General features: G+C 49.9%; 1 protein-coding gene across 5 annotated transcripts in view; it reads right to left on the minus strand.

Annotated features, from left to right (window-relative positions):
- LOC142048760 (cyclic AMP-dependent transcription factor ATF-7) overlaps positions 1–26,694 on the minus strand; it is a 70,096-nt gene that overhangs the window by 16,968 nt on the left and 26,434 nt on the right. For 3 of the 5 annotated variants that reach the window (XM_075075949.1, XM_075075947.1, XM_075075948.1), the window contains 3 exons: positions 6,545–6,641; positions 3,268–3,386; positions 479–613 (listed from right to left, as the gene is read on the minus strand). In XM_075075949.1, the coding sequence (XP_074932050.1) occupies positions 479–613; positions 3,268–3,386; positions 6,545–6,641 (351 nt within the window). Of the gene's footprint in view, positions 1–478; positions 614–3,267; positions 3,387–6,544; positions 6,642–11,343; positions 11,546–26,694 lie in introns of those variants that run through there. The other 2 variants (XM_075075946.1, XM_075075950.1) reach the window with 2 other exon arrangements.

The following is a 26,694-nucleotide window of genomic DNA, read 5'->3' on the forward strand; positions in this document are numbered from 1 at the left end:
CACACTGATTTGGTGTCAGTGCAGGGAACGGGGCACAGAAATTCAGACTCCCGCTGCCTGCAGCAGCCACTGGGAAATAACGCCCCTCTCCAAATCACCGCTCCAGTCCCAGCTCGAGTGGGAAGTTATTCAGATGGAGACTGTGTCACCTGGACTAATCTGCTCTGATTCAGCAGCCAGGCCCTCCAGGACACAGGGAGCCGGCCTCGGAGAAGCTGCGTTACTTGTTTGGCACTTTCGCCCTGCCAGAAAAGCATTCCCAGAGCGAACAGCGAGGCTTTCTGCGTTAGCCAAATCCATGTGGAGACTTAAGGGCAGCAAACGTGTATTTTAGCGATCAAGTTTTTCTCTTTTTTTCTAAAATGGGGGGAACCTCACAAGCCCAAATCAGGCCTTGGCACTCAAGTGGAGAAAAAGCTTGTTCTCATCCAGAGAAGAGAGACCAACATCTCCGCGGGGCATGGACGGGGAGACCTACCTTCTCCTTGTTCTGGGGTGACTGCGGGTTAGATGCAGGGCTGTCCGGCGGCGAAGAGTCCACCTCCACCGGCTCTTCCTCCTTTATCTTGATGTCTGGGGTGGAGGGCAGAGACATGTCCAGGGCTCCGGCACTCTACAGGAAAACCAGCCACGGATTGAAAGGACAATTAGCTCATATTGTTTGTGAAACATTCGGCTGCTCCCAGAGGAAGAGCTACAGCTCTGAGCTCTTGCCAAATTATTATTATTTATTTGTACTGAAGTAGCATCTGGGAGCCCGAGGCAGAGAGCGGTGCCGTGCCGCGCCGGCCCCGTCCAAACAGAGACAGAGGCCTAGGAAAGACGGTCTCTGCCCCAGATGGCACCATTTTGTGGTTTCTCAGTAACACACACACAATTCTTTCCATGGGTTAGTCCTTTTTTTTTTTTTTTTTCATAAAAGGGCTCTGCTAAGGAGAACAGGTAACAAAGCCAAATGCCTGCGAGTTACAGAAGGCACTTTCATTCACAGAAGAGCTGTAAAGCATTGTATAAATCAGCCTGAATTATTTTATTACCCGATTATCAAAAGCAAACAAAGAGCCATGCAAGTTATTAAATATCTATGAGCGCCCCATTAAAATAAAACCCAACCATATGCCTGAACCTGGCAACTTGCCACCACCCTGGGTTCCAGCAGTGCCACGTGCCCCATTTTAACCAGTTAATGACTTACTGGGGATGGGAAAAAAGGCAGGGTGACAAGAAGGGAGAGGGACTAAACTGTGCGGCCCCCTCTCCCCTCCCCAGGCCTGGAGGAAGAGAAGACCTGGGAGAAGATGGCGTACAGGAGCACCGGAGGAGCACGCAACGGAGCGAGACTCCAACTGCAGGATGCTGCATTCAATTGGGCTCCAACAGACCTTGCAAATCACCCGGTCCCTCCCTCCCTCCCTCCCTCCGTCCGGGGCAGGAGAAAGTCTCCCTAAATCAGTCCTGACGGCTGTTTGTCCGACCTGCTCTCCCTCCCTCCACAATCAATCCCAGCACTTTCCTTCACTCGCCCAACTGCTGACAGTTTGTCCTAGCATCTAACCTAAACCTCCTCCTCTGCTGCATTTTAAAGCCTCTCAAGGGAGGGAAAATTGCGGCAAAAGGGTAAATCCGGGCATCTACGGATGCTCTCGCTGCTCTCGAGTGGGGTGCGGCTCCAGCGCCTCCGCTCTGCACTGATTTACGCAGGAGCTTTGCTTGCAGTGCGTGCAGTAACCATTTACCTGCCCTCTTAAGCAGAGATGTTGCACTGGGAATCACAAAGAAGAAGGGATTAACATGCAGGAAAGTTTCAAACCACTTAAAGCGCCTCCAGGGAAGCTCCTGCTGTGCCGATGTTTTTAATTAACATGCTGGTGTCGAGACCACCCTTGGAACTGGAGGACAAAACACAACAGCGGCAACTGGGCTCAGTGCGGCCAAATGTTGAAAGCATCTCAGAAATGCAGCAGGCAGCTCTGGCCGGGTTCGGTGAGTGACAAGCCATCTGGGCCCAGGGAGCTCGCCTGTGCCGAGATTTTCTAGGCGGGATAATGCTTTCCCTAACGCCTGAAACCAACCCAAGCTTCACGCCACCCCGTTTCGCCTGCCTGCCGGCAGAAATATTTAGACTGCAGTCATCCTAAAGCAAAAAAATGAAAACATCGAACAGCCTAAGGATCTTAGCTGCGGCTATTAGGTAGCGCAGCCCAAGTGATGGGTGGTCTTACATATAAAACAACTGGCTAGACTGTGGGCTGCTCAACCATTTATATGTGAAACCACAAACGAAAAGCTACCTTCTCCCAGCGCTCGGGGTCTGGGCTGCAGAGAACAAAAGGCAGGGAATTCAGAGCATAAAATGCCACGCAGCCCCGACAAGGGCCTGCAGCATACCAATGAGAGAGATCAATTTATGCTTTAAAGAGCCCTGTTATTAGGAGAGCGGGTGAAAGACAGTTTTCAGTTTTAATTCTGAATTCCTCCGTTCCCCATCTCGGTGAAGATTTACGCGGCTGCGCTCCTGCAGTTTATTTCCGAGCAGCGCCGCTGACTGTGAGCGTATGTACATACATATATCAATTTAGTAAATGTATGTGCCAGTCTAAGAGCCCAATATGCATCTGCTGCTCCTCAGAGCCTGGAAAAGGGGGGGGGGAGAAACGTCCTTAATTAGCTGCTATCTGACAAGATCCCGTTGTCCTTCAGACCCTTGCGCTCCTGAGGTTGGCAGGGGCAGCCTGAATCGATACCGCTTGCATATGAGGGAGCTCTTTGTTAGAAAAAGCCTCACTCCTCCATGGAGCCCCTCTCCCTATTTGCATGTGCCACGGCACCGTTCAAATGCTAAAGGCACACGGCTGAGCTCGGTCCCTTCCCTGCCCATTAAGGATCTGGATCCCCAAGGAGGCTCTGAGTGAATTTTTGCTCAGATCCTGAGCACTTAACAGAGTCCTGCTCTTTTCCTGCACCTCCTACCCAAGGTGCGAGGTATTTTGGGCACTGCTTTTTTTTTTTTTTTTTTTTGAATTGAAAAGCCAAAGGAATAATAAACCATTAAAATCCGCTCTCACCAGGCCTCGGATTGCAGGATAGCCAGCCAAAGTCACCCGAGTTAAAAAAATAAAGTCCCATGTAAGCCAGCATATTAAATCTGAGACCACACTTAGTTACCCTACAACATATGCCTTTCATCAGAACAGCACCGTCCCCCCTCCAGCCCCCACAATATGCACCCGGCTCAGTTTTACGGCAACAGTGGCCTTTGCCTCTTGCCTTTTTCTCATCATCCTCCGCGGCTTTCTTGAACTCGTGCTCAAAGGAGCTGGCCAGTTCATTGAAGAGTCCCACTTCTTCGCAGTTCTTCAAGAACCTAGTTGGGGTCGGAGTCTGATCTGTTTGGGTTGTAACACCAAGCACCGGTTAAAGAGAGGCTAGAGAATTCATTTTAACCACCTTAGTCCTCTCCGGGGACCCCTAGCAAATGCGGCCTCTGGTTTGTGAAAGTCTGGATGCTTTTCCGCTAAGGTGTGTGTCGTGTTTGCAAAGCAAGTGACAGTTCAGAAAGGGGAAAAGAATTTCGTGTTGATTTTGTTTCTCTGCTAGATGCTGTTTAAGAAAAAAAATAATCATTGCAGCGAGAGGCGTGCAGTGATCTCTGTGAAACTCCTACCTTTGGGTCGTGTCCTGTCCCTCCCACCCCAGGGTTTTGCTTGTCCTCGTCTGAATTGCTGCTGCACGGAAGGAAAATAGCGGGGTTTGATCTCCCTGTGACGGCAGATCTTAAAAATACGGAGTGATGAGAGGGGGAAACAGCTGATCGGAGCAGCTCCACCGCTGATGTGGAATAGAGCTGGGCAGAGTTGCTTCCCGCCCTGTGCCGGCTCCGCGCATTAATGCGCATCCTAGGACAGACAGCTATGTGGGAGTGCTAATAATTACCACCACTGTCCAAAGCAATCCCTCTGGGGCCCGTTTTCTACCATATTAACACGTTGAGTCATGATCTCTCTGGCCATCACCCAGGCTATAAAGCAGAAAGAAATCTCCCCGCTCCCAGCGAGCCTCGTTTTTCTGCGTGACGTTAGGTCAGGAGTCCAGGTACTAGCGGGAGCCCGGCACGAGCACATTACGCCGAAAGAATCCATCTGGCAGAAAACTACATAGATTTTCAAGCACAAAGGGGATCCCTGGGATAGTTTAGCCTGACCTCCTGCATAAAACCTCGGCTGTTTGGCACGGATGCTTCCCGTCTGAGCGCAGTAGCTACGCTCGAGCTGAAGTGTCTACGGAAAACATCCCATTTGATTTCAAACCGGCCAGCGGTGGAGAGTCTCCCACAGCCTTCGGGAAGCAACCCCAGCGGTAACTTCGCCTTGCTGTCACAGAACTACGCTTTATTTCCAGCCTGACTTCAAACCCTACCTCCTGGTTTTGTTAATAAAGCAAAGGCCTCCTCTAAGCACACTTTGGTTCCCCTCAAATCTCTCTTCATTAAACCAAGAAACTTTGTCAACCAAAGGTCTCGGCAGGAGGCTGTTTTTCCTGTGCTTTAACGGCTCTCAGGGCTCTTTTCGGACCAATCCCCATTTAGCAATGTCCTTCCGAGCCGCGCACACCAGCCCAGGGCCCAAATCTCCAGCAGAAGTTTTCACAATGCCACAAAGCAAAGCCATATAACCCTCTCTCATTCTACCCTTCCCCAATTCGTACCTCCAGGAATTGCAGCAGCTCTTCCACCCACAGCATCACCCCAGAAGTCCGCGCTCCCATTTAAATAAGCCCCTCTGCCGCCAGCTGTAACCGGCGGAGAGAGAACAATTCTTTACAACTCTCTTTAGCTTAACCATGGAGTTACGGCAAGGGATGTACGCCGAATCCTCCTGCTCATTAACACACGGGCTGCTGCCCTGGACTCAGCACAAAGCAAGAGGGAGGGAGAGAACAAGAGAAAACCCAGAGACAAAATGGTGGCTTAAAAAAAAAAATGAAAGGACATTAGGAATGTAGGGCAATAACGCCCTAGATCTCACTGCTCAAAGCCAGCATGCTTTATAGCCCTCACAAACCCCCCGGCAGCTCTATCTGCCATCAAGATCTCAGCCAGGGAAAGCTTGTGTTAAACAGGCTGGTCTTGCACTGACCACAGCTAAACGCGTTTGGTTTTTTTTTTCCCTTTGTGGTTTCCCACCAAGCACCAGCCCAGAGATGCTGGGAGAGGGGGCCAGACCCACCCTTGCTGCTGTTCCTTGTGCTAAAACTGAAGCGTTTCGTCCCAGCCACGGTTTCACCCATGAGAGTCTGTGTGCAGGAGGAGCATACACCTCTGGGAGCTGCGAAGATGACGGCCTTGAATGCTGCATCCCTGTTAGAGCAGGTGGGACTGTGGCTGGAGATGGGACCGTACCCCATCTCTGCTCCCCCATCACCGCCTGACTGGGTTTATCAAGCAAAAGCTAACCCTCCCGCTCTGCACCCTCTTTAGAAAGGGGGTGAACTGAAGGAAAAAAGACCTTTAGGAATCTGAAGTTTCCTTCAGCCCCTACCCCAAATTCTTCGCCATCAAATCCCATTAGCCTGATCCCATTTGAAATGAATTCTCCCTCTAGGAGCCTGTTTCGTCTCTGCGAGCCCTCCCCCGGGAGAAGCTTTCTGCCCTTACAGCGAAGGCTGTGTGAGCTCCCTTACGATCCTACCCACGGCTACAATTAACTTGAAGGCTTTAAGAAACCAACTGAATTGCTATTTCCTGCTTCAACAGCAAATTGGGGCTGGAGATGAACCCGGGAAGAGGGTGCCAGGCTCTTGAGCAGACACTTCGTTTCCCCTTATGAACCCTCAAGGCTTCAGAAAGCATTTCCTCCTCATTCCTTGTTCTCAGCAACAGCCTTTTCATCCAGCGGTAACACAAACCTCGCGCCCTTTTAAGAAGCCCGAACGAAAGGGGAGTGACAAGGCAGGAGAGTTATCTGTAACCGGCAATGATCTGCTGCCAGACAACAATATACATGGGGGTTTTTTTTCCCCCCAATCTTATAAAGGCTGCATTGACCGTGCGCTGCCAGAGTGCCTCATTTGGGCTCTGTAAATGCACTCTCGGCAGTAGCCAGTGCACTCGATGGCGTTTTAATTTATTAACTGCTAGCCTAAACGCTCAAGAAAATTGACACCTGGGCAGAGGAGAGGAAGCTGGGTTTGTCAGATTTTGTTCATCGTCCTCAAAGCACACGCAGAAACGTTGAAAGACCTTTTGTCCATAAATCTTCCAGTCTTAATAAAAAGGGTGAGAGCTAAAAAAAAAAAAACAACCACCAAACCCAAACCCACCCCCCGCCGCCAAAACCTGATACTACCATAAAAAAAAGAAAAAAAAAAAAAAAGAAACTTGGAAGCCTCTGGCTTTCCTTTCCTCCTGATTAAATGCAGATCACAAGAGCTTTTTATGGGAGGTAGAGACGTTTTTCAGTGCATCTGGTCCCCGGTATTAATCTTGCAGTCATGCTGTATTAATGTGCACCGTTTTCAGAGCTGGCCTGGATTGAACGCCACATACCTGCTATGATGACTGAGTCAGTTCGAGCAGGGCCGAATTTCAATGTCATCTCATGCTTGTGTTTATGAACCGCCAGGTGGTCCTCGTTTGTAAACCTCTGAAATGAAACAATTTAGAAAATCGTGAATAAATGCATTTTGTGTTTTACGGGTACATCCTGCAGCAGGGTGGGGGAGAGAGAGCCGCCCGGAGAGCAACTGTAACACAATCGCTGCCGAGCGTTAAGCAAAACCAGAGCGGGACAGATCGTTTGAGAAGCGGTGTGTGAACACATTGCTCCAAATGAAAAAGCCATTACGCGGGGCTTCTAGGGAACGGGGGACAAATATTTTTAATAATCTATTATTTTTTTTCTAAGCGGCAGAACCACACGGTGGCTGCAACTGATCTAAGAAATGCAAATCCGCCCCGCAGCTCGGTGAGATGCGCCGCTTTATTGCTGGCTAATGGAGGGATGAATTAGGTGCTGTTAGAGGTCAGGCAACTTTTTTTGGATGGCGTACGACAGAGCTGGCACCCGCCTGGCAATTCAGGCCGTGGCTTTACAGAGCAGGATGCAGGCGGCTGCCCCGATCGATGCCCCTGCCCGGGGCTCTTTGCGATGGCACAGAGCAGCCCGAAGCACAGCTGCCGTTGAACCTGGAGGGGACGCGTTTCACGTGCCGTAAAGACGCTGTCTGAAATTGCACTTAGGGGAGAATTGCAGGATAAAAAAACCCGCCCGTGATGGCTTTAGGGATGTGCTGGGTGAGGGGGGAGCTTGCATCCACCCTGCGAGGCAGGGCTGGGTGCCCAGGCAAAGGGCAGCATCGCCCGCTGCGGGGCTGCTCTGAACGGCTGCGCCAGCCCCGAACATCGAGACTGAGGAAAAGGGGGGGAGAGGCAGGGACGGGGTTAAAGTAAATAATCATAAAGACCCGAGGATGGATTGCGCCTCTCCTAATAGACTGCGACAAACCAGGAGGCTGAGGGCACTGCATGGGCCGTACTGCAGGATTTTTATGCATCCAGGAGCCGCACAGCATCGGGCTTGTTGTTTCTAGAAAGAGCTGCTGCTGGCAGCAAAGGATTTCTACCCTTTTCCCCTTCCTTTTTTCTCTCTCTTTAAACCAACCAACAAACCAACCAACCCAAAGCCACCTGTTTCTGCGAATTAGCTCGCGCGTGACACCCCGGGTTCGCCTCACTCTTTCCGATGCTTATTTACGACTCAGGTTTTTTTTAATCGAGCAAAGTTGCCTTTTCCAGGCTGGAAGCCGCGGCGGCGCCTTCCCGGGAGCCATGCGGCAGGGGGGACGTTAGCAGAGGCAAGGGACAGCACTGCCGAGACAACAGGCGCATCCGCACGCATCCCATCCATCTTCCCCTTTGGTGCAATAACAAGTGTATCAGGCAAAGCGTCCTTCAAAGACGTTTGTAATCGCACGGTGCTTTCTGATGGTGGCTCGGAACTGGGGCTCATATTAAAAGAAATTAGAGCTGGTGGGTCCTAACACGCTTGCAGGGAAAAAAGCAAAGAGGTTTTTGCCCGCGTAACTCCGGGCAAGCACACCCCGGCTTTCCCAGCCGCTGCTCCCCCGATCGGGTCCGTAACTGAATCTGAAATAGAATTTCTCAACGGTTTTGCTGAAGACACACGTGTTCTCAGTTTCTTTCCTCCCCACAGCTTCTGAAACCCTCAGCTCTGCTCCAGCCCAAACGTGACTCATTCCCAAACAGCGTTACAAATCTCGGCGATGCCAAAACGCCACCGAACAAAGGAGAAGCGAATCAACCGCCACCGTTTTCTGAGGGAGACAAAATTTGCAGCGTCGTTTTGCACCGCACCATAAAGCGCTCGCGGAAGGGGGGACCAGGGAGAAAGGGTGGGCACTGACACTTTGTCATCTTTTTGGCCCAAAACCACCCTGGCTTTTAACGTACTTGGCTGCCAACCCCGCTCGCCCCTCGCGACGCGGTGATGAGCCGTTAGCGGAAGAAAATAGGTGGGTTACGGTAAGCAGAGAAAAATAAATCAGGTTTTTTTGTGAGGGCAGAGGAACAGCCGGTTTCAGATGAATATTTAGCAGGCAGGCGGCCGCTGCTCCAGCAGTGTCTCGAAATATTAAACACACAGAGACAGGGGAAAAAAGGAAAAAGGAAGAAAATTCCCAATTCTCTGACTCTGTTGTGCACTGGGTACAGAAACGGGAGATTTTTAGGTCAATGGGGGAAGCAGCGAGAGGACAAAGTAGGGAATGAGGTCACATTTCTCTCCCCTCCACACTCTCCCCACCAGCCCCGGCTCCACGAGGGGCACGTTTCAGCCCAGCCTCAGTACCTCTGAATTTATTTTAATCTTTCATTTTGCTCCATCGCAGGATTTTTTTTTTTTTTTAACCTTTTTTTTTTTTTTCTAGGGCAATTTTCCTGCTTTCGGTGTGCGTTACAGCTCTATTTAACATCTTTATGTGGTCTCACTAGCTTGGGAGCTCTCTCTTTCTCTGCACAGAAATGCTCACAGACACAATATATCTTTCTACATACATTTCCAAACGCCGAAACCTGGAGGCTGAGTCTGGCACTTCAGTTCTAAATCATGTCATTTTACACAGAGAAGAAAGCAGGGGGGGAGAAAGGGGGAAGAGTTGGGGGGGGGGAAATCGAATGAGTTAAAGCCACAGCACTGGCTTTAATATTTAATCTCCTTCCATCAGCAGCTGACATATAGCAGTGTTATTTCAGCCTGCTATTTTGCGGGTGTCTGAATTAAAAAGAAGACGTAGACTGTAAACTCTTTGGGGCGAGGGACAGGCGCTGGGATAACGCCGCTGCCTCGGCGCCGCAAATCGGCGGCGACCCTTCGTGCTGCAACGGCCAAGGGCTGTGTAAAATCAGAGTTTCAACGCCGCACGCAGCCCCGATTCCTGCTTTTCTCTACCCCCACCACGGCCCTACGGCTGCCTTTGGTGCAGGGGCCGGAGCAGGCGGCTGGCATTTGGGGTTTGGGTAAGCACGGGGCTGGGTTTATTTACCCCAGAGATGGTAGCAGCTTTTTGGAGAAAACAGATTTGAGGCAGACTGAGGCTGGCCAGTCTGCATTCTTTACTCAACAGGCTGTGACAGCTCGATGAATAAATGTGCTCATTTCAAAAAAATCTTTATTTAATAGGACACAATACTTCCAGCTGGACCAACGAGCCATCTCCATTAGAGCAAGAGCCAGAGAATAAATGCAGTAGGCTGAAGCCTGGATCTTTAATCAGAAGGAGATTTTTCCATCGGTTTAATAAGCACTACGTGAAAAACAAGGGGTCGCTCGGTTTTTTTCCTTGCTTTTGTAAAGCCTCCAATTGCATTTGATGCAAAAGGCGAGCACCAAACCCACCCCATCCAACCCTCCGGCCGTGCAGGAGCCCAGGCGCTCGCTGGCTCTCCCAGCAGCTCCAGCGCACAAGCTGCATGGCTATTTTTTAACCTTGACAGTAATTTTCAGAGAACATAAACACCGGCTGCGCACCGAGCCAGTCGCCTGGCCAAAATTCAGTTTTAATATAGACCAAGTGGAGGCTGCAACAGCACAAACTCTTCCATGGGCACACGCCTGTAAAAAGGAGGCTCTACCTTGCCGAAAGTAAAAGCCCTGACCTGAAAGGGGTGAGGAGCCAAACCTGCCTCCATCAAGCTCATCACATGGCTGAATTAATAAGCTGCCACTAATAAGGGGAAGCCAAAACGCTGCTCCAGCCTTAACTCCAGCACAGCGGTGTGTTATTCTGCCCACAGACACCATGACAGGGTTGAAACACCTGGATACCAGGGGAAACAAAAGAAATCAGCACGTGTCTCGCAACTGCAGCGCTAGAGGTAAATGACTGCACTAAGCACTCTGGCGCGGATAAGCCGAGCTCAAAGTCACCGACTGTAAAAGGAGCCACAACAGGTTTCACTCCCAAAGTCCTCCCGGTTGCTGCGATGCCCTAGGGCGAGCAATCGCGGTGCGATCAGCCCAGGACGAGGGGGCTGGGAGATGTCCTGAGGTCTGCCTTGCTCTCCTGGCACCCATCTCCTTCGTTTGGGGACCTCCCGGCAGGCAGGACACACACATGAGCCTGGAGACAGCAGCGTGCGGAGAGCAAGGCTAAGGCCATGGGGAGGTGGTGGACCTCCTGCACGCGTCCTAGCCCACCCAGCGTCCGACGCAGCACATCCTCCCCGCACTTCCCGGCTGCGGCAGACTCGCTGCCTACGCCCCCGTCCATACATCTCGCCGTGACAGGGCTCAGATGGATTTCTGGCTGCGTGGCAGGCTGGATAGATATTCCCCGTTCACTCGGCACAACTGCAGAGGTAACTAATGCAGGGTCACGGATGCCCCCAAGGGCTGGGTGCCCAAAGGTTAGCTGTTACGGCTGTGAGTGATGTGACCCCCAAGTTCTTGTGCAGATCTGGGCTCCATCTCACCCATTTCCCATCTGAGCAATGACAACGATAATTCCCTCCCTTGCAGAGAGGCTGTAAGTATTAATTCGCTAATGTGCATAAAGTGCCCCGATACTGGAGTGATTCATAGATTTTAAAGGCCGGGGGGACCATTACAATTATCTGCCCGGGACCACGTGAATCCCCAGATGAGCCCATTTCCATAGGAAAGGAGGTGTCATGAGACGACGTGGAGATAACGCCGCAAAGACTTGTTGGTTTGAAAGAATGCAACAATAGCACGGCCAAATTGTCTTATTTTCACACTTACGAGAGGCGACACGCAAAGATTTCGGACCCGTTTCCTCTCGGAGGGTTCCCCGTAAGGCGGTGCTCACCGGGCCAGGTTTCAGAAGAGCTCGGAGCCCAGTTGCTCCCATTGGAAAGCTCGTGGCTACATTTTCAAAAGCAGCCAAGGCACCGAGTCCGTGCAGCTCAAAGGTGGCCACAGCAGCTGTGGTTACCGAGCGCTTCTGGAAAGCTGGTTTCAGTGGCAGCATCCTTCCGCTAGAGGAGGGAAGAGACAGCACCTCTGCGAGCCTGAGCAAGGATAAATGAGAAGAAGAGTGAAGGTTTATGAGTGATCAGCTCAAGAACAAAAAAGAACCAGAGTGTATCGCACGTATAGGTATTCAAAGAGCTCTGCGGCTCCTGCTCGAGCACAAAGGCTTCTGCAGGCGGGGGAGCGGCTGCTCGGTCGGCTGCAAGCACAGCACAGGCTTTTACTGAGAACAACCCTGAGCCAAGGTCATTTCACCCCAGCCCACGCAGGGGAGAAACTAAAACCTGAAAAAGGGGTGAGAGGCAATATCCACGACCGCGCTGCCGCAGCAGGGCCATCGCGTTGCAGCAGGATGCTCGCTGCAAAACGTTCGGGCGCTACGTGCCCGCTGCCCTTCCTGAGTTGGAGGTGGCAGGAAAAGCTTATTTCTACTCAACTTGGGTCCTATGAACATCAGGAAGGTCAAAGCCAGCTCAGTCACTTTGGGGAGGAGCGGGCTTGGATGCGTGTTGTGCAATGCCCCCCTGCAGCTGCCCCCACCACCACTAAAACTGCATCGAGATTAAACCTTGAAATGTTAGTTTTGGCTCAGGCAACTCCAGGGACCCATGTGGCTATGTCTTTTACTTTAAAAATCCGCTTACATCCTGCCTTGTGATTAATTCACGTTCCTTTCCTTGCATTAAAAAAAGAAAAAGCAGAGAAAGAACAAGAATAATAATCAGAAACTCCAGCCTGTTCACAGGCAGCATTCGGTGCTGGTGTTAGGAAGCCACGACCGAAGAGACAGAAAGCCCTTTACCAAGCACTTTGTTTGGGATTAATATTGTGCAAACCACAAAAAAATTAGCCTTTTTTTCCTTTCTTTCTCTTAGAGAGGACCATCTACCTTCAGAATTTGTTTTTCGGGGGGACTGTGTGTTTTATTTTTAAGGTAGTTATCACAGATCGGCGCTGCACAGCAGCATCTTCTCTGTGTCATATAACCTGCCCTCTAACTGCAGACGGCTCCACATCAGGCTTCTCCCACCGAGGGAGAGCAGCGGCAGGGTTAAGATGCCAACATGTGACACGGCATGCTTTGGTTTCCCCGAGATCAGCACCTGGGAGGTCACAGGTGAGCTGTGTTTTTTATAAAGCAGTGAGGGCCAGGCCGGAGGGAGTGGATTTTTATGGGCAGTTTTTATTTGGCTCCTACCAAATCACTGGCAATTAGTGCTGAGATACTCAGGTTGCTCCACAAACTTCCCTGTAATTTAAACAAAGAGTTAACCAGGTTCTGGAGCCCATCCCATCCCGTTCCTCCTTGGCCAGAAGGGCAGAGCATTTAACTCAGAGTAGGTAAATAATTTAATTTACATTTCTATAGCTTCACTTATCCCAGAGGGCTTCTCATACACATGCCCCTCCACTGAAATGCAGGTGTTTCAGCAGGGGGGAAGGCAGCAACCATCTGGCCTACAGCACACCATGTAGCGGTGAGGAGGGAAGCATTCGGCCAAGGACATACGGGGCAAACTCTTTAATAAACTCTGCATTCAACTTTTCTTTTTTTTTTTTAATTTTAATAAAGACACATATGGTAGACACAACCTCTCCTTTATCTCCAGCGCACCTAAGTTGAGCATCAGCACATTTGGGTGGAGACAAAAAACAACTGCCAGCCCTCCGGAGCAGCCAGCAGCTGACCTGCTCGGCCAGGAAGGCATCCATCCCAGCTGGATTTAACCTGGGTTGGACAGCGGGAGCTTTAGCTATCAAACCCAACCCTCCAGCTACCGAGGAATTTCTCTGCAGCACACCAAAGGACCATGAACCAACCTTCTCTCCTTTTTAAAAAGGGGCATATGTAGAAAAATAGCAGATGGCTGAGGTGGTTTATGGAGCACCTGGGAAGAAAGCAGCCCCTTGTTTTGCTCAAAGTCCACCCGGTCCCACAGACGAGGAGCCCTCAGTGCCTTGTAGGCACGGCTCCCCTGGGCATGGCCGCTGGAATTACAGCCCTAAGCTGGGAAGATCAGGCTCCTAAATCTCCAAGGGGTCCTACACCACGTGAGAACAGGCAGGATTTTCTAAGACACCGATAACTCTCCTCCTCTGCTCCTGCGATGCTCGAGGGGGACGGACACCTTGAGGAGTCACAGTCCGCTCCTCCCCAGCTCTCTGCCCGCAGGCATCGGCTGCTCCATCCCGCCAGCAGCCGATCTCTGCAGCCAGACGCAGAGGAGCGATGCAGGGACCTGCCCACAGTCACACAAAGCCTGCGGCGCACGGCTAGAACCTGGAAATGCAATAATTATTTACTTCCACACGGTGGAGCATTTTTAGCCTTGTTTCGATAAAAGTGAAGGTTATTAAAATACATGTATTAATTACCGCTGCCACATAACTTAAGAGGAGAGGCACAGCGGTAATTAACGGAGGTGAGCGAGGGGGTGGAGTTGCAGAGCGTCAGCGACTCCACAGCTTGTGCCTATGGATACGCGCCTGCCCCATGGGAACCCCCAGATAGCTCCAGTGTGGATGTGAATCATTATTACGTCCCCGGCTCGAATCCCAGCAGCACCACAGGTTTTCAGTGTGACCTTGGGCAAGCCATCAATTCTTCCCCTACCTACCAGACAGAGCAAATAAAAAGGGAAAAGGCACCATACTTCACGAGGGCGTTAGGAGAGGAAGCCGACCGCGCATGCAAGTACCAGGAGCCATGTGAGAAGCACTGCAAAAAAAAAAAAAGAAATATTAACAAAGGCAATTACAGCTGTGTTTCCCTAACCGTATTTCAAGCGTGGGCGCTCGGTGATTCATTAGGAGCTCAGCATCTCTTCCCGTCACAAGAGCCGGGGAATAGAGAGCAAGGAAAACGGGCAGAGGCACGGCGGAGGGCAGGGAGCTCGGGCTAAGTGAAATTCCTGCTCTGCCCTACCGCAGAGAGCGGCTGGGGCTGAGCAGTTTAGGAAGTTATGTGGCATTAAGGGAGGAAAGGGGTGAATTACGCAGCCGCGCTGTTGTGTTATTCATGGGGCCCTGCCCTCCTGCAACGCAGAGAAAGAATCGTGAGCCCCTGGTGCTGGTGATAGAGAAGAAAGGGTCAAAAAAGAGGGGAAAAAAACAACCCAAATACCCCCCTAAAGACTTCAGATCTACCACAGAAACCCAATCTGGGCTCCTGCCTTTCCCTGCAAGCCTCTGCTGTTTACTAAATGAGTCACCCTTCCTGCCTTGAACGCTCCACAGCTCCTGAATGAATAATCTGGGAGCAAAGACTTTCTCGGCAAACAAACAGCATCGGCAGCAAGTCCCGCGCGACGCATGCATGCGAGAGATAATTTATAGAGTGAAAAGAAAAGAATAACAGGAAACTCCTTCTCTGCATACCCCAAGAAACAAGAATGTATGTGTAAAAATAATTAAATCTGAACTGGAGTCGATTAATTTGTCTACAGGGCTGAGGATTTGTGCTTTGGGAGGCTGCATGGGGATCTTAAAAAGTCTCTGGACGGTGGCCAAGTCTATCAATACCGCACGGGCGAGGAGAGGCTTTGGCAGCAGGTGCCGGAGCACATGCAGCTCCGGCAGCGCCGTGGTACGAGCTGCTCCGGCTTCCCCGCTCCCTGCCAAGCCATACATCGCAGCCGAGTGCTCGGCGTCAGTGGAAACGCAGAACCCTTAATCCCGGGGTGACAACGGGGAGCCTTGCAGCCTGCACGTCCCCTGCACCTGGCAGGGACGTTGCGATGCTCCCCCAGCAAGGCAGCGCTATTGGCACTGGGGAGGCGAGCTCTGAAATGTAGGTAAAGGGAAACCGAGTAGTTTGAGACAGCAGAACTGAGCCAAAACCAGGACTCAGATATCTCTCTTGGACCTGAGATACCCAACGCAGTTGTGTCTGAGCAAGGGTCTGCGGTCGGGTCCTCTGGCAGCAGGACAGTGCTGCAGGGAGCTGCCATGCCCGCGCGTGGGCCAGCGATATCTCCCTTTCTGTACTTACCCTGGGAAGAGCCTAAGAGAAAGCTGTGCTGGGAAAGCAGGACTCCAGCAGCGGGCTCTGCTCCGGACAGCCAGACCCTCAACTCCAATCCAACCCCCTTACGGTCATTTCCAAAGAAACTTCTCCGCTGAGGGAGTGGACGTTAAATTTGGTCTCATCCGAGAGGTTTGGTGGTTATCCTCTCGGAAGATGCCTTACACCAGGCTAACACGATCCTCTCCGATGCACTATTGTTTCAGGGCTACAAGAAAGCCAATCCTAAAAAAAAAAGTTAGCTCCAATGGAAAAAAGCACTCATTGTGCCAGTACGCTGCAGCCTGAAAAAGTCGATGTGACTCAGCCTTGACCTTTGAACAACACTACAATTAGAAAAAGGATGCCATGGTCCCCATTCAGTCTTTTAATGCACTGGAAGGTTGATTTCCTTCAATTCATTTGCAATATTGAATATGTGCCCACCCATTCATGGTGTGCGAGCCTCTCCTTCCAGGCTTTAGTGCCTGAGAAAAGGGGTGGGTTTTGTGGACCTGAGCTAGGACCTCTCCTGCGGAAGCTCCAACAGCAACAGTCTGGAGAGGGCATCATGTCAAATGAAGACAGAATTCAAGTGGCTTAGAGGCTTGGGTTTTTTTCCCCTGTAATGTTGGCGCTCGCTAGTTAGAGGACACAACCTGTAAGGAAATGTAGAGCCACGTAACCAGAGGTGCATGCGCATGACTTAAATACACTCACGCAGCCTAAGAACAGGAAGGGTAGTTATTGAGGGTGGTAGATGGGGTATCATCGAGTGGAGAGGGACAAAATGCAGGAGGCAAATTGAGGTTTATGGATTCTTGGTCGCCTTGAGAAGAGACTGGGGCTTTTTGGAAACAAGCTGTAGAAACCAGAGGGGTTTGGCCCCCTTCGCCTATGCTGAGAGGTACGAGCGCTCTGCAGAAGCTCAGCAGAGACAGCTTCGGCCACCTCCGATTTCCACGTATGTCCCAGTGCAAGATGTGAAAGCAGAGAGCGAGGAATTCACCAAACCCCCGCAGCGACTCCCATCAGGCTGCAGCCGGTCCTGCCCTCACATCCCTTCCATCCATCCATAACCACAGAGCTCCCAGATCTTATCCGAGGGCATGATTTCCCCCCACGACTAACCCATTCTGTAGCTCCCTTCATCTTCGTTATTCCAAGGAGCTTTCCAGCACCAATCTCACCAACACCGCTTACAGAAACGCATCCTTTGTTCTCCTCCGCACCTTTCTCCCAGAGATTTTGGCCGACCTGCAGAGCCCCTTCATCCTTTTTCTGCCCCTGCTTTCCAGGCACAGACACAAAACTAAGTCCTGCATTTTAGATAGGCCATGATTCCCCATGATAAGTTGTCAGATGTCAGCGCACCGCGATAATTAAGCTTTTAAAAGGAGTTAGGCAGCAGCAGAAAAAAAAAATTCCGGGCGTTTGACTATTTTTGCCTCTTGGAAGAGCCACCTGTTTTATCGTAACAGGTAGATTTATGGGCATATTAACGCGGCGCTGCTGCTCCCACCCTGATGAGGTTCTCAGTGACCCTCTTCCCTTGAGATTTATGACTTCTCAGAGCAGACTATTGCAGAGGGGTCTAACTCCAAGCTCTTTGCCTGACTCCATCCCGCACCCAGAGTGCCGGGAGATCTCCCGTACTGAAGATCTGGATCCTTTTTTTTTCCCCACACCCCCCCCAAATCATCTGCAATCATTACACAACCGCACCGCCTTTCAAAAGGTGCCAAGTTTTCCCCAGCAAGTCAGGTCAGGCTTACGGGGAAGCAAATCTCCTTGCTCTTCCCGCATTCGTTTCCAAATGCCTCGCAACCCCTGCCATTACGGGAGGTTTCAGCTGTCTACACAACAGGATTACATTTGAGGAGCGCATTAACGTGCTCCCAGCTCTCCGGCACTTGTCTGTATACTTAGTGACCCGACAAAATCCCCAGCAAAAGCCTTTCTGCGTCTGAAGCGGACTCCCCAGCTGCAATTTGCACCAGCCCAGGGCTCCCGCTCGCTTCTAATTGCCTCCTTAGCTGCTCCTGGCTAACGGTAAACCCTTTTAACATTACTTTCCACCTGCAGCCCTTAATAAAAATTAAGTGGATAAACTCTTAAGTGCAAGAAAAATCAGACGAGATAGAGCCAAACATAACACAAGCAGCTTTCCCATAAGCTTTTCCCCACATTGTTTGATCTACAGCCCTCCTCCCCAGCCCCGTCTGCGCTCCCAGCCTCCCAAGCAGAGATTACCCCCGCTGAGGTGCCAACTGGGTGATGATTCAGCGATGTAGAAATATACAGCTGAGGTCACCAAAATCGCTTTACTCGCATCCTTAGGGTCTTAACAATTTTTCTGCCTACGTTATGGGCTGCAGATAATAAAATCTCACATGCAGTCAAAGCAAAATGCATTTAAATTTTCTTCTAAAGCTTACAAATGTTTGAGGTTTATAGCAAACATCACACAAGCCTCTTAAAAGGGAGACAAGCTAACACAGCAATCGCAAATTGCTTTTAATACCTAAAACGTGTGCAGGGAACACCTCCCCCAGCCACAGAAACAAAAGCTTGCGTTAATACCCCAGCGAGTAGGTGAATTAGCAGATTTTACAAGTGCAGAAGCCACTATCAAGATGTCGACAGCGATGCTGTGCCACGAAGAGCTCACACCTTTATCTTCAGCGCTGCAAGTGTCTGGTAACACTGTGACTTTTGCAGGTGTCTGGGGTGGCAGAAGCAGCGGGGAAGGCACGAGCCTCGCAACAGAAAAAGCAAAGAAAAGAGCCAGCAAGATACACACGAGCAAGACATCAGTGGAATGCTCTGCTCCTCGCTTTTAAGTCTAGCTTGGATTGCTTAAAATCCAGTCCTTTGAATATTTATTCTTGTAAATGAGCTTTTTTGAGACTGAACCGCTTGTCTCCCAGTCTGAAGCCCACATTAAGGGGGTTTAAGCAGATAAACATGACAGGTGATGCTTTGAATTCCTGTCAATTATTCTAGTGACCATAAAACCCTGTCTATCCCCCAAAATAAACCCCGCTCCTCTGCCTAAAAGCAGCGACTGACACAGCTACAAGACACATTAACCATTTATAAATAACCTGAAGAAGTTAAGAAGCCAAAAATCTTTAATCGCCCCAAAGACAGACTGATTCGACATTTTGCAAGAACTTCATTTTATGAAATGGTTTAATTTAGCAGGCTTTATTGCTGAGATTAATTTATAGCTTGTTTTGCACTGCTGCAAAACTCTCCCACCCCATCCCCTACACACACACAATTCTTTATTGTCTAGATGTTTACTCTCAGGGGGAATTTTAGGACTTTAATGTTTTTATTGTTTTAATCCGGCATATAAAAAAATTATTTGAGCAAAACAGCTGGTACAAGTGCTTGGAAAGTAGCGGTGCAGTTTCTCAGCTTGCATCATTAAGCAGGTGTTAAATAAACACGATGCCACGCTCCTCCCGAGATTTACCACGGCAGGAGATTTGCAGGGGATCTTTTAAGAACGGCGGGGATGTTACCAAGCTGACAGCTCAGCCTCTCCTGCACGGACCTTCGCTCTTCTGCCAACACACCCAGGACCTGCTTTAGCCTAAATTCCTCCAGACAGCACCACTAACCCAGGGAAGGGGTGAACCATGGCAAAGAGCTAAAAATCCCCGCTTGCTACCTTCTGTACACAAAGGGGATTTCTGCAGATCGGCCACGTGCCCTCTTCTTTATGCACAGAGGAGAAAAAGCCCAAAAGGTGCTTTTTTTCTTTCCACATGCCAGTCCTTTGTGCAGCTACAGCATCGCAATCCCCCAGCGGCAGGATAACGCCCAGCGAATCCATCAGGCCTTTACAAATCTCACAGTTCCACCCGTGTCAAAAGAGCTACTAGAAGTAAATGTATTTATTGTGAGCTTTTACACCTCGACCCAAGAACTGACTCTTTGAGGAAGGTTCTCATGCAAAGCAGCAACCACCGAGGGGAGAGAAATGTTAGCCAAAACCCCCTGAAGCTTAAAAAAAGGCATGAGTAGAAATCACTCCTATGAATAGCTCTGCTTTCATTCTCAGATCTCACATGAAATCTCTAGAAAGGACCCAAAATATTACGGTTTAAAGGGTTTTTTCCACCCTGCTCTCCAGCAATGAGATGCCGCGGGGGGTTTCTCCCCACCAAGTGCATAAGGACACGGCACCTCCTGCTCGCCTGTGCTCCAGCATCACCGCTACCGCCGCCGCCACGGAGAGCCGCATCGAGTGCCCGACGCGCTGCTCTGCGCCAGCAGCCGCCGGCCCGGCTGCCGCAGAGGGGCGGAGCGGCCTCCGCCATCCAACAAAGCCCGGCGAGCATCCTTGGGAGAAAAAGAGAGGATCTTAGCTGCCTTTCCAATTACTAGGAGCCATCTCTAGCTGCCTCGTCCTGTCTTTGCAAAGCTCAGTTGTGTTTATCAGGGATTAGAGAACTGAACAGGGGAAGCGGGCTCATGAAAGAAAAAAAATCCCCCGGTTATTTAGATTTTGAAATAAAACCAGGTCACAGGCTTGTTGGTTACTAATAACTCCGTCCGGGGTTTAAGGAGCATAAGGAAAACACGCCTGTCTTTCTCCTTGCGACCCAGCGCAGCATCCTCAGCATGGTTTTTGCTGGGGAAAGAGATGGAAATCCCAGGCAGAGTCCCCCCTACTCGCTTTTTGTCCGTAAGTGACAACTTGCCTGGATTTTATGCAAGGAATTTACAGAAAACTCCTGCAGACTCAGGCACCTATTTGTAAATTAAACGTATCCATGACGGCATGATATCGAGGCCTTTGTCAAAGCTATGTGCTGCATCCGCACTTGGGGAATAAGTTATCTGCTCATGCAATAAAATACAAAGCATTCTTAATTTTCTCAGAGATTAGCAACAACAACAAAAGAATCCCACAAAACCAAACAGCCTTGTCTTCAAAAGACTGGTTTTAACATAAGGAAGTATTTTGCTGGCCAAGAAAAAACCCAGAGCTCAAAAGAGGCAGGAAAAGCTCAATACCAAGCGTAAGGTGCCTTTGACTGTACCTTAAGATCTCTATCCCGTTTCTTAACCAACCCTCCTCCCTCCAAAACCTCCAAACCCCGTGCCCTATTTCTCGTTTGCCATACAGCACGGATGAAAAACAGGTTTTGCAGTTCTTGAGATAAGATCACATGAGGTTAAACTCACAAGCCACAGTCAACATAGCAACACTCACAGGTTCACATGCGGCTGCAAGAGCGTGCAGCCACCGGCAGCTTTCTGCTCCTATTAAGCTCAAGACCACAAGCAAGCTTTTAGATCAGTCTAATTTCAAGTTAATAAAAGAGCCTGGCTCAATTTATGGCTCTGTGCTAGCAGCACACGCAGTTTGCATTTTTGATATAGAGCAAGAGCTTTAGGTAAGGACTGGGTTGAGATTAGTTCGTTCCAAGCAGAAGCTCCGTGGCTGTGAAACTCCCTTAAATCAAAAAGAGAAGAAACCATTCCCTGCAAGTGCACGGCCATGTTCCTTTGTGGGTATTTTTGCAGCCCTGATCATGTTCCCAAGAAAGGGGAAACCCTCCCTCCTCATTCCCCGCTGCTGCAGAAAGTGGAAACCATCCCATAACTGGGAACAACGAGGATATGGCTCAGTTAAAAAAAAAAAAAAAAAAAAACTGAAACAACCAAAAAACCAACCAAAACAGAAATTTAAATCATTAGAAACCTGGCAGTTTCTGAGAAACTCCAGCCCCGGCTCGACAGGCTTTGCTGGCCTGCGAGCGGCGCGACCGAGGGGTGCTGCAGGTGTGCGATGCGCACGGGGGCTCCTGCGCGCCCTGCGAGAGGGGAGGCGAGAACGGCAATGCCCTCTCTGAAAAAGCAAGCCCCGAGCAAAGCACGCGTAGCAATGGCTACCCTGCAAACCTGGCACCCCCCGGCACCCTGCAGGGGCCACCTTTCAAGCAGAGGATGCTCTCTTACATCGACACCCAGAGTAATGACCGCTGCTGACTTGCCTTCCTGCTGCCCTCAAGTATGTGGCATCAAACAGCCCCAATAAAGAGGCGTACAAAGCCAGGATATGCTCATATTCATATAAATATATATGTAGATATACATATATGACTTTATATAGGAACATATCTTGGCGTGCGCTCTATCTCTATATATTTATAGCTGCTGAGTCTGCAAGTCACCCATCGAAAAGCAGATGGCTTGACAGTCCAGCTTTCCCTGGAAATAAGGCTTGACGCCCCGCAGCGCTGCTCAGCGCCCTTCCTCTGAAACGAGGAAGGTTAAACAAAGTTTTAAGCGGCTCCGAAGAAAACCGTGCGGCTGCCTTCGAGCTCTCAGCCCCCGTCTCGCTGGCAGGAGGGGCTCCCTTTGCGCGGGAGACCAGAAACGCACCTTCCCCAGCGCCGCTGCTCAGCGGTAGGTGCATTTCTGATGTGATTTGTGACCGGTTGAAGAATCCTTTGGGACAAGAGGTGCTCCAAAAGGGCAATTAGATCCATTACTGGCTATTCTATTGCCACATGAAATAGGTTTACTGGTTGTGTGCCGCCTCATATACTCCATTTTTACGCCAAAATGAACAAGTATGCTAATGAAGCAATTGGAAAGCGTGCCTGATACGGCGGCAGCGGACGGCGAGCCAATGCTTTGCGGCACTGCTCATCCTCCGATAGCGTTTTCTTTGACAGGACCTGCATTAAAGCTGGCTTCTGCATATTTTAAGGCGTTATTAGGCATTTTGCAGCCTAGGCACAGCGTCTCTAAGACGATAGAGGGAAAACCCAAGCAGCTATTTCTTCAAATCCAGAGGTGCTATTTCTTCATTTTAATTGCCGCAGCAGCCAATGTGGCTAAGAAATCCTAACAAGGGCTTGTTCTAGAACAGGCATTCACCAGAACAGGAACGTAAAAGCTACGGCCATACCTCGCTGCATCTCCAGAGCAAGAAGCCAAAGTCACAGGCCAGGTGCTTCTGAGAGAATACGAACTAGAAAGGAACTAACACGAGTTGAAGTTACTTTTCTACGTAACACACTAAACCAATTTGTGCTAGTAAGCAATCACTTCACACAAAAAACCCCACAGATATATTTCATCAAGCAGAGCGGGGTGGTTTCTAGTGAAATATGCAGCAGAGCCTTATCAAGCACGTCCCCTGCGGCTTCCAGAGACCTTTTGCCAGTGAAATTCTAGTGCTGCACACGCAGTACACCCAGGAAGAGGACACTGCAACAGCTGAAAACACGTATAGTAACAGTTTCCAGGCAAATTTTGCTTCACTGCCTGCCCTTTAAAACAGCCCCCTCCTAGAATGGCCCTAGGGGTGGACGTCCCAGCTTGTGGCTGTCCCTGCGTAGGAGGGAAAAAGCTGCTCTTATACACCCAGCCCTTCACACGTGGCTGCAGAAGAGAGAGCAACTCCTGCAGCTCCCACAAGAAAGGAGGAGGAGGAGGACGAGGACGGGCAACAGCGTGTGCACGTACAAGTGTGCTTGTAGCATCGCAGAGTTTCACCTTCGAACATTCCTAATTTCCAGGTTACGTGGTGTTGTCTTCTGATTAAGACTTTTAAAATAAAAAAGAATAAAAACCCTATATAAAACATATCACCCGAACAGGTTAAGGTGAAGATCTCACAGGTCTCTGCCTCCCGCTATCAGCACCCCTGGTAAGAAGGGCTGTCATTTGGCAGCAGGGTTAAAGCCAGCAAGCTTATTCACCTGCAGAAGGACAGCGGAGAGCAAGAAAACCAGCAGGAAAAGAGAGAGGACGCGGGGCCGTAACTGTGGCTCTCCCACTGCTAGTTCCACTTTCGAGCCAGCCACGCGACTGTACAGGAACCAAGTGTTGCAGCAATCCCTAGATCTGTGGCACTGCAGCGACTATCCAGGCGTTATTTTTAAACAGCAGCATTTCACATGGCAGGGGAAGAAAGGCAGCAGAAGAGAGGAATTAGCAAGTCCAAGAAAGGGGGCAGGGATGAAAACCAAGCCCCACGCTGGGTGGGGTGTGACAGCTGTGCAGCACCCTCCTGCCCCATGGCACCAGGCCATAGCCTTGCACCAGGGCTAATAAAAAGGGCATCGGGGAGGACCGCAGTCCGGAGCTGCGACAGCAAGCGCACCCCTCCGGGAGGGGGGAGAAGCCTGCGCAAAGCCTTTGCAAAAGAAAAGCCTTTTCTTTTGCCTGAAAGGACAGCTCTCCGAGCCGCCGCTCTGCGGCGCGAGGGGCTCCCAGATTCATCGCGGCCAGACCGGCTGCTCAGTCCACAGCTTTCCAAAGCGGCCTGAAAGGCTGTCGGCATGTGCCGAGAACACCGAAGCAGCCGTCTCGCTAAAAGCACAACTCCTAATTAATACCTGATCAGCCGGAGGGGATGCAAACATGTTTTGCTGCAAAGAATGAACCACCGGCGTATCGCGTTATTAAAAGTTGAGTCTTTGGCAGAGGCTTACGCGGCGGTTTCTTCCCAGAGCCGCAGGATTCGTGCAGGGGTCCAGCATGTCCTTTGGCATCCAGGCTCTTATTTAGAAAAGGGGAATTTGGAAAGCTGTCCAGACCCATTTCCATTTGACAGACAAGTGTCTGTGTCGGTTCAGCACTGCACACGTGCTCCAAATGCAAAGCAGAGCTGGCATTCTCAGAACTGGCAATGAATCCCAGCCATAGGAATGATAAAGATTTTAACTTACAGGAAATGCTGCTATTAAATAATATTTAAGTCTTAATTATATTTTAAAACAGCCATTTTATAAAAAAAAGAAGTTCTATTATAGTGCTTTTGTAGTTAAAGGTCTGTCAACATTTCCATTTTAAACCTTCATTTCTAGGGGGTTTATAATTTGGTCATAAAAATTCATTCTAGACTGGAACTTGGCATACAGGGGCTCAGCCTAGGAGCAATATTTTTTATTATCCAATTTGGTTTAAATTGGTTTGGCCATTTTTAAGTTATAGGAGTGTAAAAAATAAACGTTTACTGGTTTCAGATGCCTTCTCAAGCTTATTATTATTCAAAATTAGCTTTCTCCTCCCCACCTCCAAAAATACCTTCAGCAAGAGGTGGGAGATATCATTTTACTCTGCTGACAATACATGAGTTACAAGTCAAATTAATTCACTTCTTTTGATGCTAACAACCTAAAGAGTTACTATAACCAACCAGTACTTTTACGCAGACCCATTACATACTGTAAACGCTCGGAGATCTGTGTAGCATCTGCCATTTTGTGCTTGATGTACAGGTACCGCAGCTGTAAAGGCCTTAATCTGAAATAAATAATTAACTCTGGAAACCTGCATTCCTGGAAAATAATAGAAGACCTTTAACCAAGATGTTTCTCTGTAGAATTTTATTTCAGCTGTGGCAGCTTCAAATAAAAAGCTGCAGATGTGAAGCAAGCAGGCGTATACAGCTAGGAATTCCTCGCCACAGAGCTTCAGACGTTTCCTTCAATTTAAAAACCAGAAAAGAAACTCTAGTTTATGGCTCAGCTCTTCAAATCACTTGGGTGCAGTAGGGACACAACACATACGTGACTTTGCATGCTAACTACAGACAAGGGGTATCTGTGCCCAAGCATAACAAAAAGCTCAGAGAAGGATTTTATTCTCGCTCCATCATTAACATCCACAATTTTTCATTTTAATACCTGACTGGTAGAGGGGGGCGTCAGCCGCAGCTCGACCCCAACGGGGAGCCACCCTTTCGGCTGTGCAGGGGATGTCTTTGTACCGTCTGGGGCCACCCGCAAGGGCTCGCAGGCGGACGGGAACTGCTTCCCGTGTGATCCAGCCCTTTGCTCGCGTCCCCCAGTGACGCACACCGAGCCCCACAGCATCGGGATCTCCGGGTCACCCAGGGCGCCCCAGGAGCTGAGACCCGATGTCGATCGTGCCACGTAACCCCAGACGGGGCCAGTTGCAAGTCCCGCTCTTGGCTTGCCACCCTCACCAGCCCTATCCAGCCTCGGTGATTGGCATTATCCACCCTGCTCCACAGAAGCCATTCTCCCGATTAATAAGGCTCAGGTTTCCAAAGACATAACGGCTCCTACCTCATTAAATCAGTGGGTGTTAGGAGCCTGAATTCTTTAGGAAAAACACCCTGTGCCTGCGTCCAAGTCCAGTCCCACTCAGTTCCCGTGCCAGGACAGTAACAATTTCTACTGGAGGACCGGGTGTCATAACTCTGCTTAATAACCATTTAAATTCCTGTTTGCTCTAACAGCAGGTAGCCAATTGGGCTGAGGGTTCTCAAAGATTCGATTTTTAACTCTCTGAATTTCTCAGGCAGCTTGTCTGGCCTCCCTTCACAAGCTTCAGGAACGAAGTCTCAAGAGGCAGACCCTAAGGAGGCTGTTAAATCCACACACAAGTATTTCTTTCTGTATCTGCTCACATTCAAACCAAACACGTTCGCGTCCCGCGCACGCGTGGTCCCAGCCAGGGCTGGCAGCGAGGTCCAGCAGGGCTGAGACATCCCTTTGGATTTTCTCATATGAGTAAAGGTGGCTCCTGGTAGCTCTGAGACAGGGAATATTTTCTTACCTTGTGCTTGAGCCCATAACTGGGAGGAGGAGGGTAACAAAGCAAACCTTTCAAATTATAGCAAAAGAAAGATGTTTTGTTGTAAAGCAAATGGGCACAGGCACCTTCCTCTCACCTCTGGGCTGCTCTACACACCTACCTACTTGCTTCACGATACTATTTTGCCTCTTTTAATCACAATAACTTGTCCTGAACGATCTGCTGAGGACGTTCGGCCACCGACAGATCTGCAGAGACAGGGACAAGACTCATTCCTCGCACTGGCGGAGCTGGTCCCTACCTGAAACTGGGGTAAAGATAACACGGGTACAAATGGCAGCTCAGGCTGCCCAGAGCGGTAACTCCACAGCTGGAAATCCCACGGCAAACCTCCCAGCGGCCGAGGCACCGTGCATGTCCTGGGCCGCCTGAAAGTTTGAGCCGTGGCAAGGAGAGCTCGCCGCTTCTTGGAAAGAGAAGAGGGCCGTTTTTTCCCTCTACACCAGCACTCATATAAAAGGAATAATCTATATTCGTTTGGATTATACAAGCTACAAAACACACCTTAGCTTCAGTTCCACATTTAACCAATCGCAGAAGCCATTTGTTGCCTCGTATATTACAAAGCAATAGAGATTT

Source organism: Phalacrocorax aristotelis, chromosome 26 (assembly GCF_949628215.1).
Source record: "Phalacrocorax aristotelis chromosome 26, bGulAri2.1, whole genome shotgun sequence".
Taxonomy (NCBI): domain Eukaryota; kingdom Metazoa; phylum Chordata; class Aves; order Suliformes; family Phalacrocoracidae; genus Phalacrocorax; species Phalacrocorax aristotelis.